The sequence below is a fragment of the Haemorhous mexicanus genome, chromosome 8, assembly GCF_027477595.1.
Source record: "Haemorhous mexicanus isolate bHaeMex1 chromosome 8, bHaeMex1.pri, whole genome shotgun sequence".
Lineage (NCBI taxonomy): Eukaryota > Metazoa > Chordata > Aves > Passeriformes > Fringillidae > Haemorhous > Haemorhous mexicanus.
The window spans coordinates 30,482,851-30,500,925 of record NC_082348.1 but is presented as its reverse complement, the minus strand read 5'-3'; the positions used below and the strand labels follow the sequence as shown (position 1 = coordinate 30,500,925).

Here is an 18,075-nt window from a genome sequence, read left to right as displayed (position 1 = left end):
AGAAATATGTGCCTCAGGGAAGCCCTCCCTAGTACCAGGGTCTGTTTGTGTAGTTAAAAAATGAATTGAGAAACAGAGCAAGTGTTTCAGCCAGTGACCTCTGACTAGGGATTGAATTGGTGGTTGGATTTGGGTAAATTCATGGAGTTTTGTTGTCCTTTTTTGAATGCCACATCAGGGGGTTGTCAGTGGGTTCTTAAATGAACTTAAGCACTGCTTGGGAAAAAGGATTGTATTTTCTCTGCTTTCTGTTGGAAAGGCAGGGAGAATCTGACCCAGCATCTGTGGTGAGCAGGATGGATGGACTGAGCATCTGAGCAGCACCTTGGCCCAACCTGAGCAGGTGCTACTGCTGCCAACCACACAGGTCAGAGGATGTGGAAAAAAGCTGGGGTTGCTGGAAATTGGGCACTATTTACAGGTGAAATGGGAGGGAGCTGAGGCAGAAGAGCATGTGAGTAGTCCAGAAATGAGAGTAGGATATTGTGGGTGTGTGAGACAGAGAAGAGAACTGAAGGCTTGGAGAGAGATTCACAGACATGGAGGAACTGTGAAGGGTAGCAAGGGCAGGAACTGTGAAATTGTGTCAGAGGGAGGGACAAACCAGATTTCATTTATTCTGTTAGCCTTGGACAACCTCATTAAAACTTTGCCATCTGGTGCAGAGGTTGTTAAGTAACAAATTTTAACCCAAAAGAAGCAGGTTAGCAGTTTCTTACCCAGGTTCCTCTGAAGCTTCAGCACAGCTGAACCTTTCAGTCTGGGTACCATTCCAGCAGTTCCAATGATAACACCATTCCCTGATTTCTGTGGCCAGTTTCCCTCATTGCAGCTGGACTGATGCTGCACCCACATCACTCTGGAGTGAACACGTGCACACAGAGTGGGGCATGCCAAGAATTTAGAGGGTTTGGGCTGTGTTATAGGAAGAACTAGCCAACTCCAATAAGCAAATAATGAATAAAAATAGCTAATAAAATAAATACCAGGTCTTATGACAACAAAAGTCAAACTTGCTTTAAAACTATTTCTTCTGGAGGGGAGAGTGCCTTCCTTACCACTACAGGAAAATGCTTTCAGCCACTGAAATTTGGGAGAGGGGTGAAAGAGGCAGCATTATCTGGCAAGTTGAGTTGCAGGAAAGGCTTTGATGCCTGTGCCCTCCCAAACTAGTCCATGCCCAGCAAGGGTTCCTGCACCCTGACACAGGGAGGGGACCTTGAAGCCCCATAGCCCCACTCCCTGGGCAACTGCTGCACCTTTGAGGCCTCCATGTTGAGGGCTGCAGCACCTCAGATTTGGATATTGTGGTTTCCAACATCACAGCACCCATGTCTGGCCCCAGCCTTGCACACTGAAATGCTTTGCAAGCTAAATATTTCATTGGCTGCCTAGCCCATGCCTGGCTGTAGTCATTTCAAATGGATGCTCTGCATTTAAAAACTCTGACTGCTTTGCCTCAGCCCAACATAATCAGCTGTCTTGCAAACTCCACAGCTAATAAAATATTCAATCTGTTTTGGCACCCAGAAATAAATATGGGCTCGAGATTCTTGTCACATGTATCTCCCTCTCCTTAGCTCCCTGTCCCTGCCACATCACACTGAGGTGCTGCTCATGACAAGGCTTGTTGGGTGGTGGCACAGGAGATGAGCAGTGCACTAGACCAGGCTGTTATCTGTTGGGATGCAGTGAAGTGATCCAGTCAGGCACCAGCTGTGCTTGCAGCCTGTGGAATGTCTGCCCCACGGCACCAAGCTGCTCAGTGGGAGCTGCATTCATTTAAAAGCTGAAGATAAAAGTAGAAACTTGCATTAGAAACCAGGCTAGAATAATAAAGAGCACAGTAGGCATAAGCCTATACAAAGGTATTTATAATTTAGTTACAAGATTCTTGTTTAAAAACAGGATGTAGTTTAAAAGTCACTGTTGTAGCAATACCACTGTGTTAATGCAAGGTACTCCATCTTGTTTTAATTCTCAGGGCTAGGAATTCATTTGATTTTTTCCCTCTGGCCACCTACAGATGAGCTAAAACAGTAATAAAACATTTGCACAAGATCTGCCAAGGTCAGCAGGTCCCAAGTCAAAGCTCCTTGAGACCAGAGGGCACGGTGTCACCAGCTTTAACAGGTTTTGGGTCGAGCTCCTCAGACCTGCCCCTGCAAACCCTTGCAGCACGTGCTGAGTGCCCAAGGGCCTTAATCCTGCCTGGGGAACTTGTCACTTATAAATCACACCTGTGAGGGCCTGAGGTTGCCTGCCCTGGGACCTGCTACTATGGGTTGAGCTTTGGTCTCCTGTTGCACCCCAGTCCCAGAAACTCTGCCTTTGGTCTCTAAGGGAGCGTGGTTCCCAGCAGAGCTGGATGAAATGCCACAGCACACGCAGTGTGTGCAAACCCTGCACCCAGCACTTGGCAGCACAATGCTTTCTCCAGGCCCCAAGGCAGTAATTAGTAAAAGATGTGGGGTTTTTAATTCACAGGTGGGCTGTTTGCAAGTAATGAGTGTAATATTGTGTGCTGCTGTTGGGTGGTCACAAAAACTGAAGCAGCAGCCCTTTCATACAAGGAGCTGCTGGATTTTATTGGTGGTGTGTGCAGGGGTGGCTCCCTGTCTCCCAGCTTTCCAGGCTAGGGAGAGTTTCCCAACCACTGGAGGAGCAGAGGGATGTTGTTCTTATTTTTGTGTGCCTGTCTATCCCCTGGCTCTGCTGGCCCTGCACAGCTCCTCCAGCATGCAATGCATAATCTGTGACCAGCAGCTACAGTTACAGTGGTGCTTCCCTTGATGGATGTTTCCAGTGCAGTGTTTTCTTTGGCTTTGAAAGCACTGCAAGGAATTCCTTGGCAAGGCAATGACTGACTGGAAATGTGTTAGAAACCTACTTGACAACTGGAGACCTGCTTGGAAATAATCCTTGAGTGCTGCAGTGTGCCCAGGAGCAGGCAACAGAGCTGGGTGAAGGGGCTGGAGAGTCAGCCATGTGAGGAGGGGCTGAGGGAGCTGGGGGTGTTCAGTCTGGAGAAAAGCAAGCTTGGGGGAGACCTTACTGCTCCCTAGAACTACCTGAAAGGAGGCTGTAGTGAGATGGCTTGGCCTCTTCTCCCAAATAACAGCAACAGACCCAGGAGAAATGGCCTCAGTTGTGCCAGGAGAGGTTTAGGTTGAATATTAGAAAAAATTCCTTCATCAAAGGGATGGCCAAGCATTGTAACAATCTGCACAGGGCAGTTGTGGAGTCACCATCCCTGGAGGTATTGAAAATCTGTGTAGGTGTGGCACTAAGGGACATGTTTTAGTGGTGTGGTGGACTTGGCAGTGCCAGTTATCAGTTGGACTTGATGACCTTGGAGGTCCTCTCCAATCTAAATGATTCTCTGATTCTATAAAACCTGCCTAAATAGATGGGAGACTTAGCCAGAGCTCAGCACAGGCACTGAAAGTGAGTGCTGACTGCAGTGAGGGGCACGAGCACAGTGCCCAGCCCTGCAGCACCTCTGGCTTTTAGCCTGTTGCTGTTGGACAAGCCGGGGCCAGCATGAGCCTTGTGTCCCTAGGCCTGTCCCCATCAGGGCCAGGAGACTCCTGCGAGTCCTGGGGTGCTGTTTGCCAGCCCCAGCCAGGCACGAGCTCTGTGGCAGCCTCACAGAGGGGATGCCCAGGCATGCTTGTGTCTATTGTACAGCAGTTTGGGTGTCAAGAACTCCCCAAAAGCAAGAATGCTTTACCTAGGGTGTCTGTTTGCAGCCTCTCTTACAAAATAGTTTTCAGTTTTAGCACAGCTTTTATTTTTGAAAAATTGAAAGTGCTATTTTAGTTTGCTTAGCTTTCATTCTGGAAGCTTTCCTTTGGAATGGGGGTGTTTCCTAAAATGCTTTGTTATAATTAATACTTCTCTGTGGTTGTACATGATTTGATGCTGCCTGACAGGATAAAATCAGAGAAGCATCACCCAGGCCTCTCCCCCAGTCTTTTCCACTGTTTTCTTTGCTTTAAAGCTCGCCAGTCCTTTTGTGCTCAATGTGTTCTGGCACCTCAGTGCTGTCCCAGGGCTGAGGGGAACATGCAATGGTGATGGCCCTAAGCTTTTATATGGCAACTCCACTCTTTGAACATCTTTTCCACATTTCACAGAATTGTTAGAGTTGTTGGAAAGGCCTCTGGAGAGCATCCAGCCTCCTGCCAAGGCAGGGTCACCTGGAGCAGGGGTACAGGAATGCACCCAGGTGGGTTTGGAATGTCTCTGGAGAAGCAGACTCTGTGACCTCACTGGGAAACTGTTCCAGTGCTCTGGTGCCTTCAGTGTAAAGTTCTTCCTCATGTTGAGGTGGAACTTGTGCTTTAGTTTGTGGCCACTGCTTCTCATCCTGTAGCTGGGCACCACTGAAAAGAGTCTGGCACCATCCTCTTGGCACCTGCCTTTGAGATACTTATATGCATTAATGAGATCCCCTCTCCCTCTCTTCTTCTCTGGACTAAACTGGTCCAGCTCCCGCAGTCTCTCCTTGTAAGAGAGTGCTCCAGATCCCTCATCATCTGTGCCCTCTGCCGGACCCCCTCCAGTAGCTCCTGGTGTTTTGTGCCGAGGAGCCCAGACCTGGACACAGCACTCCAGATGTGCCTCACTAGGGCCGAGTAGAGAGGGAGGAGGATTTAAAGGAGGAGAAGCCAATGAGAGGCGGTTTTCCTGCCTGGGTGATTTTTTTCCCCTTTTTCCCTTATTTTAAATGGCAGGGCCGGTGCCGCGCTGAAGCGCCGCTGTGCCCGGGCGGGGCAGGAGCGCCGGGGCCGGGGGCGCTCGGGGGATGCGGGGCGGGCGCAGGTGCCGGCGGGGAACAGCTCGGGGCCACGGCGCCGCTCCCGCCCCCGGCCCCGCCCGGCCCCGCCGCCGCCGCCCCGGGGAGGGCGGGGAGCGCCCGGCGGAGCGGCGGGAGCGGCGGCGGGAGCGGGGCCCCTCCCGGCGCTACCTGTGCGAGCGCCGCGGGGCCGGGCGGGGGCCGGGAGGCGCTCCCAGCATGGACTTTGACGGTGGGTTTGCGTCTTTGCCGTTCAGGAGCCCGGAGGAGGCGGCGGCGTCGGTGGGACGAGGGCCGGATCCCGCGGGCACCGCCGGAGGAAGGGGCAGCTCGGCGGCCGGGGACCGTGCGCGGCGGGGCCACGCTTCCAGCATGCTGCTCGCACGGACACCGCCCCGCCGCGCCGGTATGTGCCCGGCTCCATCGCCCCGAGCCGCGCCCGGGCCGGGAGGGAGCGGGGATGCGCGGCCGCACCCGCGGGGCGAGCCCGGCCGTGGGCAGCGCTGGCCTTCAGGCGCCTCGGGATGGTGTCGTGCCGGAGAGCCGGGAGACGGAGCCGTGCTCTGAGGTGGGGTTTGTCAGGACGGCCGGCCGTGCTGCCTTACTCCTCCCATCCTCTCGCAGCGAGGTTGCCGGCCACGGACTCCTCCGAACTGAGCACAGCGGAGGTGCCGCTCCCGCTGGGTACCCTGAGGAAAGGTGGTGCTACGGGCAGCAGTGAGAGCGAGGCGGAGTGGGAAGGTGAACGGCGTGGCTGGTTCTCTCCAAGCGCCGTTTCTGCCGTGGGGAAGGCGTGAGGCTACTGTATTTGCCGGCCGAGGTGATGTGAGGGTCTGTCAGCCCGTGCTTTGCCATGAGTACCTCTCCAGGCTTCCACACTGACCCTTACGCAGAGCAGGTTACCTTCATCTGCCATGTTATAAAATACAGATTTAATAATGCAAGACCCGTCATGGCAAAGATTCTGAAATATTTTATGCTTTCTCATAGTTCAGTAAGTAGCAGTCCAAATTAGTTTTCTAAATATAGTAATTTTAAAAAAGGAAAAGATGCGGGGATTTATCCCGTAGCCTTAACAAAGTGGCATTTTTAACCTTCAAGTACATACAAATTAGTTTTCTTCTGAACATCACGTTCTGCTGAGAACGTTCTTGCTTTAAAATCACCTTGCTTTGTACAAGTTGCCCAAGGGGTTGGGCAGAGCCTCAGGACGCTCCTGTCCCTGGGGACAAGGTGTTTCCGTGGGCAGGGTCCTGGGGACAGGGCTGGCCGCGGTGCCGGGCTGTGCGGGCACGCCTGCCTCGCCTGGCTGCCGGCCTTCCCGCTTGCCAGGCGCGAAGGCGGCAGCTGCTGGGAGCAGGAGCTGGCACGTCAGGAGGGATGGAATTCAAGGAAACCAACACCGGGGGAGAGCCGTGAGACAGTGATTTTTAAGGCTGACATAGTTCTTGGTTGCAATTCAGGGCAGCTTTTGTACAGCTGGAGCATCTGGTTGTTAACTCCTCACTTTGTCCTCTTACTCCTCGGTTTGTGCAAATCAGTAGTAGCATAGTTGTGATTTAAAATGTGGGCCTGTGTTTTCCTGTGCCTTCCTATGTGAGATGTGGAAAAATGGCTTTCCTGGTGCATTCCTAATTCCCATTTCCCTTTTCATAATGGGCTTCTGGAGATTAAATGGGGCTGTGTGCTGCCTTTATTGTGCTCTTCTGTGGTTCATTTTGGGCAGATCTTGACCATCTCCTTCCCTCTGACTTTCATTTGTGTTAATCCAGTGGAGCCTTCAGCTTCCTGAGGGTGTCACAAAGGCAGGCAGTGTCCCTCACTCATACCTTATGCTCTGCAGCTCCATATGTTCGTTGTTGAATCTTGTGACATCCACTACAATAAAACCCGACCCCGTCAGCCTGAGACACCGATCCGCTGCCCTAGCTGCTGCTGCTCCTCAGTTCCTGCTGGCAGGATCCCCAGGCTGGGCAGCAGCCAGCAATAGCTGCAGGAGGGGCTTTTCTTGCTTGTAAAGATTTGTGCATCCCTTTTCATTGTCTGCAGCTCTGTCTCTGCCAGGCACCTGTGGAGGACAGTAATGCACCTTTACAAACCGGGCTAGATCCTGAGCCTTAGTCTGAGAGTTAGTAGCTTTATGTTTCAATGTGTTCCTGAAGAGGACTGTTAGTAGGAAGCCTGTGACTCCATAATTGAGTTGTTGGGATGAAGTTTTGTGGTACATGTAGGAAAATTTCCTGTTTCCACTCTAGTTCATTGCAGTGTTGGAGCTTTGTAATAAACCACGAGGCTGCACTGTCTGGGCCCAGTGCTGTGCCTTAGAGCAGCCTGTCCTCAGTGTAGGACTTGGCCAGTGTCTCTGACCCCTTTGCTGGTGTGCTTTGTGTTTTCCCCTGCTGTGGGGATGGCCTCCAGACCACGGATTTGCAGCTAGTACAGATGGGAGGGGTTGATAATTACAAGACCTGTGGGTTTTGCTGAAAGAAATGTTGAACCTGCATCCTCTGGTGCTATGCAGGGCAAGGAAACAGCTGTACATCTAGGTCAAAAACTTTCTCTCTGTTTCTGGTATTTTGTTTCTGTTCACTCACCAATTTTGAGCATTATTTTGTGTTTGGGGTCTTGGAGAGTTTTGGATCTCCTCTATCACTATTAGCTTTCCCTTCCAAAGGCATTCCTCTATAGTTTCTGTAGTTGGATTCCTTAAATCTTGGCTAGGCTTCCTGCAGATGGAGATTCTGAGAAGGCCTGAATCTTCTTCATGCCCTTTCTTCTCCAGCCTCACTCCAAGGCCTTAATTGCCTTAATTGCTAAGGAAATCCATTGGTTCACTGTTACCCACCTAGAAAACAGGCCTCCATCAATGGTAGGCATCCTTCTCTTGTTCCTGTGGAGGTAGGAAATTAAACATTAAATTAATGTTTCCTCTTGTCCATGGTCTGGCAGAGTCTGTACTGGTGCGTGCATGTGTGCTGAGACATTGGGGGAAAAACCATCAATACATTGTGAGCATTTCTGTCCAAATTTGGACTAACAGCAGTCTGTACAGCTGTTTGGACCAGCAGCTGAGATAAAATATCAACAGAACCTTTAAGAGGTTTTTAGCATCCTGTTCTCCAGTGGCTTCTGGGCTGCCCCCTGAGCTGTGTTGTTGAACAGGGGCACTCCACACTGCGTGTGCAGCTCTGGTGAATAAACTGCTGCACAGGACGGAGGATTTCAGGACAGGCCAACTGGGTACAGTTTTACTTTCATGGAATTAGACAGCTACCAAGCACACAGTGTTCTTTGTTTTTAACAAGACTTCTTCCTGGATGAAGAATAACACTGTGGCTGCTGAGGGCTGTACCTACTGGCATTGCTGTTCTCTGAACTACTGGTATTTTCACCCAAAGGTTTCTTTTGGTATTTCATCTTGGTTTGCTGCTCCCAGAGCTTGGGTAAGATTGCTAGAATAGTGCAGAAAGCTATTGTTTTTGTTCCTGGCTTCTGTGGTTGTGTGTTTTAGGGAGGGGCTAGACTGTTTCTTGATTTTATGGGGGCTTTTGCCTTTTTAAATTTTTATTTTAAGTCAATGCTAGTTTTAGAGTTCCAGAGTTTGTCAGCATAAAAACTCACATCGATACAGCTGTACTATTTAGCAGCAAAACCACCCCACTTGCACTGTGCATGTAAATCATAAAGTGAAGTAAGAAAAAACATTTTCTTCTCTCTTGTTTTTCCCTCTAGTTTGAAGATTTTCGTGTTCCTTAACTGCATTGCTAAAGTGCTTGAGAGATGAAATTTGACATGGAAATTGCTTCCATTAAATAACTCAGTGCTCTGAGAAAGGAGGTTGTAGGCAGGTGGGGCTCAGTCTCTTCTCTCAGGTAACAAGCAATAGATCCAGAGGAAATTACCTCAGGTTGTGCCAGGAGAGGTTTAGGTTGGATATTAGCAAAGATTCTTCACTGCAAGGGTGATTCAGTATTGGAACAGGCTGCCAGAATGTGGAGATGTGGCCCTTAGGGACAGGTTTTAGCTGTGGACAGGGCAGTGCTGGGATAATGGTAGGACTTGATCTGAAAGGCCTTTTCCAACCAAACCAAATTTATGATTCTGTGATCAGCTGTGCTCTTACTGAAAAACCTCTTAAAGTAAACTAGAGGTCTGCCTGATTTGGAAAGCAAATGTATAATTCCCTCATTCAGTTAGAAACTAGCTTAGAAGCCTGGAAAAGCTTTATCCATTCTGGCCATGGAGGGGGGAAAACCCAAGCCTTTGAAATTCCAGGATGTTCCTTGAGACAGATAACCAGGAGACTTTCCCTTCCATGCTAATCCTGCCCAGCAGTTGTTTGCAGTTGCTGCATCCAGCGTTTTCCAATCTGTAGCTCTTATCTCTTGTTGGCACTAAGCGACAGGAGAGGGAGGGGATGGCTCTGAGAGGAATGAGAGCTCCATTTTTGCTTTTCATGTCCTGAGCTGTTGTGGGATATTTGGGTATCAGTGATTGCCTGAGGCAGCAGAATCTTTGGTATTGTGCTTGTCTTAAAGTAACTGTAGCTGTTTAAAACTTCCTTTTCCTACAATTAGGACTTGTTATAATAAATGTTATGCAGTGCATCTCCCCTGTAGGATTTGCAGGAAGCTGGATGTTCAGGAGAGCAGAACTGAAGGCCTGGTGGGTTGGACTGCTCTGGGAGCCCCTGCCTGAGGCTGCTTTGCACAGGGAGCTCTGAGTCCTGCAGGGATGGAGGGGATGCTGTGCACTGAGTGAATGATTCATCCCTCTGCCAGTTGTGTGCTGCTGCTCTGCTCCCAGCTGCAGAGGATCCCAAGGCCAGTGCCATGAGTGCTTCTGAATTACAGCCCACCTTGGCAGGGAGAGGGGGTGTTCTGGGTTTCCTCTCTGTTATTACATGGAGGGTGTGAATATTTTAAGTGATTGGAGGCAGTTCAGAGATGCAGATGCCTGAGTGCTGTTTGGTTACCTCTGCAGGCAGGTCACCTGCCCAAAGTCCAACTTTGAATAGCTTTGTTCCAGAGTTTATTGTTTCCATGATAATGGCAGCACTGGGATTGTCTGACTGTTCTCCCTGTGTCCTTGGATGATCCAGGTCTGGGTCTCAGTAGAAGCTTTGAGAGGGAGAAGGGAAAACGGGAGAGAACTTTTGAGGTTAGGCAACAGATGGGCTCAATACCCTTCCCATATCCTTGCTGAAATCCCCCTGACCTGGACTTGCTGTGGGAAGAGGTTGGCATCCTAAAGATGGTCAGGAGCCACTTGCCCGAGCAGGGCCCCACTCTGAGCCCAGCATTAGGTGCTGTGTATAAATTGTTGCAGCCTGTCATTCAATCTAATTTATGAAGTGCTGTATCATCCTTTTACCTTTGTCAAAGTCAAGTTCTGTGTGGGAGAAAAGGCAGGCAGCCTTGGGCAAGGCCAGCACTACGGATTCATCCCCTTGGTGGGGAATATTGTGCACCTCTGACATCCTGGAGAGTGCTAAGCTCTGTTCCTGGGTTCCCTTTGCAGAGTCCCAGACGTGAAGCTGTCTGTGCTCTCCTGGGGATGAGGGGACAACCTGTTACAAGCAGATGTGGTTCTGGTAAGTGGCACTCTGAGCTTCTCCTGCAGATACCCAGGGGAAAACTGAAAGCCTCCCTGCTGGAGGAGGAGTCATATTTGAACCAAAAAGTTTGGCTCTGTCACAGCAGGAATTACTTGCTGCCTTCAGCTGGGAAAAGCTGCATATTTTGAAGCTATTTTGAAAACTTTGACTTATTTTTAATCTGGTGACTGCTGTAACATAAAGGGTTGCAGAAAGCAGTTTCTTATAGCGTTATATTGAACTTCAAGGTTTTTTCCTGAGGTTCTCATGGATGGAAAACATGTAGATGATAGCAGGAACTCACCTGCTTATGATGGCTACAGATGTTGCATAACAGCAAAATGCTTTCTCTGCTGCCTGTTTTCATCATATGCTGGTGTATTCCAGAGGCCAGTGAAACCCTTAATCTTTGATATCACATTTACCTTTTTGCAGTTATTTTTATTGATTATTTTAATCCTTTAAAAAAATCCTGTTTGTTTTTAAAAATTGCAGTTATGTAATTAATGGGGTTTTTTTCTTCTATTTTAGATTGTCTAATAGTGAATTGCAGATCCTTTCACCATCTTTTTGTTTCCTTCAGTAGTTAGAAATGAACTTACCTTGGCAGGAAACACTTTGCCAGGCTGGCAAAGAGACTGCTTAGCCCTAGTGTGCCTGCTGAGTTCAGCTACCACCCCCTCAATATTTTCTCTCTCCTAGTATTACCACAGTAAATAAAGTGTTAGGTGAAAAAAACATCTGAACTTATCCTTGGGAACTTCCAATTCCAATATGGAATTGATTGTTTTCAAGACTTCCATTGAAGCCATACACAGTGTTGTGCTGAAGTTAAATGAAGCATTTAAAAACATTTTGACTGTACATCCAGTAAAATTGAGCACAACTAGTAGCCTGTATTTTTCAGATGAATAAATCAGCGTTTAACCGACTGTAAAATGTGTCTCTAAAAAGAGAAGATGAGTTCTGGTTTCTGATGGTGCTTTAGCTCCTGGTTGAGAGTGAGCAGAGCAAGCAGAGCTCGCTGACCCCTGGCTCCAGCTAAGCCCAGGGGCTTTGGCTCATGAGGAACTGCAGAGCTCTTGGCCTGAGCCCCAAACCATCCATGCAGTGATGGCTGAGGCACAGCTGGCCACAGAGCAGGGCTTGGGCACTGACAGAAACAGGCTCCTGTCACACAGGTTTGCCTCCTGCAGTTACAGGATGCAGCATTGTGCTGGGAGTAAAATGAGCTGCTTTAATTGGTTGGGCTTTCCCCTCTCAGGGTCTGAGCATTGTGTAGAAAGGTAGAGATGTTAAAATCTGTCAGAACTTAACACCCTGGAGATGAGTTAGGCAGAGAGGACTTAAACAGCATTTCACCATGTGTGTGCAGGCGAGGGCTGTCAGCAAAACAAGGAAGCAGCCAGAAGGTTGAGGGCAGCTTCATTTGCAATGATTTCTGTGCCAGCAATTATTAACTCCAGTAGACCGGGCAAACTGTAACCCTCACTGCAGGGGCTTGCAAAGTACTGAGCTTGGAAAGAATGAAATGAGCAACAGGTGAGAATCTAAACTAGGGTGCAGAACTTGGCTTTGAAGCTCAACTGATTTGGATCAGGTGAATTGTATTGTGAATTGCCTTGCTGTCTGCAAGCTTTAGAGCCAGCCTGTCCTCTGTGTAAGACAGTCCCAGGAACACTTGACTTGGCCCAGGTAAAGGAGTACAGGTGGTGAGTTCTGCAGAGGAAGATGCTGACCTTAGAGAATTTCTCCCTACCTGCTTTAAGGAGAATTTTATGCCCCCTCTACTCACATTCTGTCCTTTCCATTAGACACTAACTCATCTGCTGGTGTCCCCTAACAGAAATCTCCAGCTGCACGAGGGAAACATTAAAGCAATGATAAAATCCTAACTAAAGATAGCTTCTATTTAACAGACCTCCATGAAAAAGCTTTTAAAAAAATAAAAAGGAAAACTGTAGCTCCAGACTTGGATAAAAAAATCCAAATCTGAATAGTCTATTTTCAGGACAGTATCAAGGATAAACTCTGATAAAAATACATTGCAGCTGTGTATTACCTTGGCTGGATCAAGACTGCAGCTTTCAGGCATCAGCAGTGCTGGGTGGTACCTGCTGTCAGTGGTACTTGGATCTACATATTTGTCCAGAAGAGCAAGTGGAAGTGATTAGTATTAATGTTCTATTGATGGTAAATATTGAAATTAGACATGCACAAGATATTACTATTAAAGCTTTGAATTATTCAGCTGCCTGAATTGCTTTCAAGCCTCTCCTCGGCCTCTGGTCTGGAGGCATGTTAAGTTTGATGAGTGTATGTGATGGATAGATGGGTATAGACATAGGGATAAATGTAGGTTTTTGTGCAGTGAAGGGAATCCTGCTGTTTACTCATCTCATGGCAAGTTATCCATCCAGTCTGTACTCGTTTAATGATGAGTTATTGGAATAAAAATCTGATAGCTTGGCTCTGCTTTGTGTTGGGTAAAACTGCAAGTAGAGGTCAGCCCTTGGCAGCAGGGCTGGTGTTACAGGCTGTGGACTACAGTGCCTGTCCCAGAGCTCCGGGCATGTGCTGCACAGGTCACTGTGCACAGAGACTCACTGAACTTTGCTGAGGTGGTCTACAAACATTCCTCTACAATGCTGAAATGTCCTGCTACAAAGCTAAAGGTGTGGTATTGTTTGTGTGGACTTGGTGGTTTCTGGAGCCCTTTAGGAGTGACTTCCTGCCAGGAGCACCAGCCACTCCTTCTATGCTGCACTTCAGCCTTACAAACAGGTAGCAGTGGTTTTCAGGAAGCAGCAAAGAGAGGACAGGAGCTCGTCCCAGCAATCTGGTTCTCCTGAGGGAGAACTGGGGAAGTCCCATCCTATCTATGAAGCACCATTTGCCTGCAAATGGGATAGATTTCCTCTGCAAATATCTGCCTGTGATCAGGTTACTGGATGGGAGCCCCTATTTCCTCCAGCGTATAAAGGAAATAAATAAGGCTTAACATCTTTGCCATGATTGTGTTTTCAAAGGCTATTTACAAAAAATCTTTAACTTTGGCTGACCTTAGTACAACGTCATTGGGTGAAGCTGCAGGGAACAGTTGGTTTCTGTGCTGTGCAGTCTTTATTTTGGCTGGCAGTCTGTTAACTCTGATAAGTGGGTAAGCCCATGCCAGGCAAAGTCAGGCGTATCGTGAGATTCTGCTTCGCCTGAGAGGAAGTAGCCCCAGAAACAGCTTTGTAGGCCAGTAAACAAAAACCCAGATTTGGAGTTGACCAATTCTGGATCTTGAGGACTTGAACGGGACTCTGCCAGGTGTTTTGTTGGTCACTTTCCCTTCTCTGGGTGTAAAGTTGTCCTGCTCTAGTGAGAATGGTGCTCTGACTCTGTTGGAACTGCCTTGATCACAGCAGGCTGCTGCTGCTTTCCCTACCCTCTCCAGGGAAAAAACAAAACCAGCTCTTGTTCCTTGTGAATACCTTCTGGTGGTTGCCCTGCTTCAGCTTCTTTGAGCAACAGCAGAATGACACTGGGAATTAGTGTCACTGTGCCCAGAGGGCGTGTGACAGCCATGACACAGGACTCTGGCTATGGTGGTTGTGGGGTGGTTTTGGTGTTTATTTCCAGCAGCACCAGTCCCTGAACAGCATTTGTGGTTTCAGGAGAAGCGTAACGCATTGTCAGCTTGGAAGAAACAGACTTTATTTTTTTTTTGAAGGCTTTTACATTCCTAGATGGCCTACATCCCATACTGGGAATTGCATTCAAAGGCAGCGTGAATTCAGGTCAAACTTTGCCTCCTTGTAGTAGATGGATGTTACCGATAAAAACATTTTACGCACGCTGGGCGGAGATTTACTTAAGCCGCTTCTCCAAGCGCCTGTAGTGAATTTAGGTTTCCTTTGAGCTCACTGAGAATGGTAACGTATTTATTGCCTTTGTATGAAACACTGTTTTGACAGATTTCCTCGGAAGAAGCACAAAAGGAGATGTGCTGTCCTTTGAAAATAACTGGAGCCACTGGCAAGCAGCAGCGACACTGCATCAAACAAGGGAACCACTTCCAGGTTATCACAGCATGCTGCTGAACTGACTTGTGCGGCTGCATTTTCCAATGTACCATGGGATGCATCAAATCCAAGGCCGCCTTCCAAGGTTCCCACGCTGTGCAGGATGAGAGGATTGGGGCAGGCAGCGAGGGCTGCGCTGGGGAGAAGTCGTCGCTGCTGGCGGTGCAGGCGGAGGAGAAGGGCCCCTCGAGTGCCATCGTGCTGGACTACGCGCACCGGCTGTCGCGAGAGATCCTCGAGCAGGCGGTCAAGCAGTGGGCAGTGACCGAGAGCAAGTACAGCGACATCCCCTTCATTGAGAGCGACGTGCCCTGAGCCTCCTGCCAGCACAGAGAGAGCAGCCCCTGCTGTCCTCTGAGCATCACCATGGGGAGGTGTCTGCAGGGAGAGCCTGAGAAAGTCTGCCTTTGAGCCTAGATTGCTAACAAACTACTTGGGTTGCAGTAGAACCCGTTCATCAAGTGACATTTGTTGTCAGCCGTGTGTTGAGTGTACTCTGTCTTTGTACGTGCTGGATGTGAGCAGGAATTAGCGTTAAAAGGAGATGAGAAGACTGTGGCTGCCCTGCGCCTCCACAAGCCCTGCCACGGAGGACAAAACGTGGATTATTTCTGTGTTCTGCAAAAAAGATCAGTGGTCTTTCTGTAGGTGAGATCAACTCTCTGTGCTTGGTGAATCCGTCTGCGTTTCGCTAAAGTGAAATCAAGGTCTGCATGTAGCAAAGGTTACTGCAATCATAAATTTTACTTTTGATTCTGTGACCTAAGTAAGTCTGTAAAATCACAAAATGATGAAGGTGATGGGAGGCGCTTTGCAAACCCCAGCAGTATTTAGGGAGCCATTTGGATGATGATGCTATTCACCTTCCATGGAAGTGAACCAGTGAGAAATGTGCCAGTGTCGATAAGCAGTGCATTATCATTAACAGATGCTTCTGTAAATGTATGAGAGCTTGTCTCTAAAACCCTGCAGTAAGATAGGTTAATGACATCTGGTGCTGTGTTCAGACCAAAGCTGTTTGGTTTTTTAGCTTTGTTTAGGTTTTTTGTGTTAGGGTACCAGTTTGGGAGGATTTGGTTTTGCTGTTTTACTGTAACCCAGAGAGATGTGCAAAAACTACTGATGGTAACTAGTGAAAGGAACTTCAAAGGTGTGGCAGTGCTTTAGGACAGTTTGCTTCTTGGCAGCTGTGGCTGCATTACACTGCAATTCCACTCTGTAGCACCACCCTTGGGACAGGACATCTTCCTTCAGCTTCTGTACACTGCTGCTTCCCCACTGGAAAACCTGTCCATGGCAATGGCAGCAGGAGCCCCAGCCCTGAGCAGTGCCCTGAGTGCAGAGTCAGGGACCAAGCCTTAGGGCCAAAGCTCAAGGGCTGCATTTCTCCCCCAGAGCATCCACACGCTGCTCCCTGCTTGCCCAGGACTCACAGCCTGACCCACTGCACTCACAGCTGGCACTTAACACATCGGGACACCGATGGATTCTTTGTATTCATCCCAAAGGTACAATGTTGCTCATGTTTTACACAAAGTGAAGGCCTTCTAACAGCTTGGCTTTTACCACCTGTTTGTTCCTTTCTCTGTGATGCCCAGTTACAAAGACATAGTTCTTTTTTTCCTAGATCAAAATGTTTTCCATTTTGTTTTCATTTTATAGAGAAATGCTTTCCATATTGGCTAGAGCTGTTAGTATTTTTACAAGGTACACATAGTTCTAGTAAATGATCCAAAGCATGATTTTTCAAGCAACGGGAAGCAATCAGAAAGAGGACTGTGTCAAATGCTGTAGAGTCTATGAATTGAGCTGTTTTGAAAATGCTGTGACACAAACTTAGGTATTTGAAACTGACCTATATGGGGAAGTGGTTTTATCAGGAATGAAGGGTGAAAAATGCTTCTCTGTGACACAGCACAAGGCTGCCATTAAATCCCAGTGACCAGACTGGATTCCCAGTGACCTGCTATTAAGGCTGTTCTCAGGCTTTTGCTGAAAAGGGAACAAAATCAGCTTATGCTGTAATGTCGTCCTCTTTGAAGTTACGTAGTCATCTTCAAAGCCATTTGCAAAGTGGGACTAAGGTTTTATGGTTCACTTAAATTCTCCTGATAAGTGACATTCCTTCAAGTTCTACAGCACATATTTGATCATACTGTGTTTGCTTTAAAATACTTCCATATATTAGTGTGAGTTAGAAAGCAAAGCCAAAACACTGATCAGGTCAGTACATATCAACTGGATATTGCTTAATCACAGTATTAAAGAATACTAATATTCTTATTCTAGCTAAAATAAGGCTTTATTACAAAAAAGAAAAAAAGGGCCAACCTTTCTCACATGAGTGTGGACTTGAGAATGTGAACACTGCTAACCACATTAATTAAAATTAAAAAGCCAAAGCTGCACAGCCATTGCTGGATAGGCAGGTGAGGAGCAGGTAGAAAACTGCACTCACTGCCAGAGCACCTTGAGGTGGATCTGCCCTGCCCCTTGTACAGGGCACTTACAGGCAGCGAGGTGCTGCAGTGCTTCCTGTTGCCACGTCTCAAATCCTTCCTCTGGATGTAGCCTTAGCACCTGACACTCTTCAGGAATATCAGATGTCCTTCTGAGAGCAGTTCCCTGCTGGCAGGTTGCCACTGCACAGTCCAACAGCAAGGCAGAGTTACAGCACAGCCGAGGTTCCACCAGAGCATCCCCTGTGATCAGCACTCCCTGGAGGAGGGAGGCATTTCCCTGGAGGAGGGCTCACCCAGGCACCCTGAACGTGCCCCTGGCACTGCTCCCCTGGGGGTGCTGCCCTGCCTGCCCCAGAGCTGCCCACGGGCTGACTCAGCACCAGCTGCTTGGTGGCCCAGCCAGTCCCTCACCTGCAGCCACCAACCTCAGCCCTCACTGGTGCCTGAAGCTCCAGAGTGGCCCAAGTGCAATTCCAGCTGCTTTAGGATGCTTTCCATGACACTGGCACCTCAGGGAAGGCATGCAGCAAATGGAAAGCAAACAACAGGGAGGCTGCTTCTCACTAGGAAAATCATCTCTTTTACAGGATGCTGTCCTTATAAGTAATGCACTTACCCTTAACAGAAAACAAATCTGTTCAGTGCTACATTCTGGTAAGAGATGGAGGGAGATCTCTCTCCAGAGCTCTGCTGTACATTTAATAGGCTCAATACTAACACACTGTAGAAATAAAGACTTCTTCACCAAAATAAATGTATGCTAAGCTGTGCTAGAGTTTTAGAGCCACTGACAGTGGGATTCCAGCTAAGTTACCATTGATTCTTTGACTTCATTTTGTGTAATAAAGGCACTCCTGTTTGGGACTGGCATACTCTGCAAAACTGTTTACTTCTATTTAGGAGTTAAAAATACATTTGCTTTATATTTTCTCCAGGAAACAAGATTAATCTGAGTGGGTATGATGTGACTGACTTGCTATTCTAATAATGGTTCAAAATACATTAACTGCAGCACAACTTTGTAAAGTTGACGTTTCTGGACTAAGGCACATGAGTATTCCCAAATAAAACACACTACAATATATTTTTACAATATTTTTTGTGGAAAATATTTTCTTGTGGACCAAATAAAATTCAACTTACCAT

General features: G+C 48.0%; 1 protein-coding gene across 6 annotated transcripts; it reads left to right on the top strand.

The window, feature by feature from the left end:
- Positions 1–4,895: 4,895 nt before the first annotated feature.
- Positions 4,896–18,074, top strand: C8H2orf88 (chromosome 8 C2orf88 homolog). Of its 6 annotated transcripts, none has more exons than XM_059853438.1 (3): positions 4,902–5,033; positions 10,322–10,394; positions 14,360–18,074. In XM_059853438.1, exon 3 carries the CDS (start codon positions 14,519–14,521, stop codon positions 14,780–14,782), a length of 264 nt encoding a protein of 87 aa, XP_059709421.1. In that variant the 5' UTR covers positions 4,902–5,033; positions 10,322–10,394; positions 14,360–14,518; the 3' UTR covers positions 14,783–18,074. The 6 variants fall into 6 exon arrangements, with proteins under 6 accessions (XP_059709424.1, XP_059709421.1, XP_059709422.1 ...); XM_059853439.1 differs by lacking the exon at positions 4,902–5,033 and adding an exon at positions 5,045–5,207; XM_059853437.1 differs by lacking the exon at positions 4,902–5,033 and adding an exon at positions 5,247–5,369 and having other exon boundaries at positions 14,360–14,517.
- The last annotated feature ends 1 nt before the right edge of the window (position 18,075 follows it).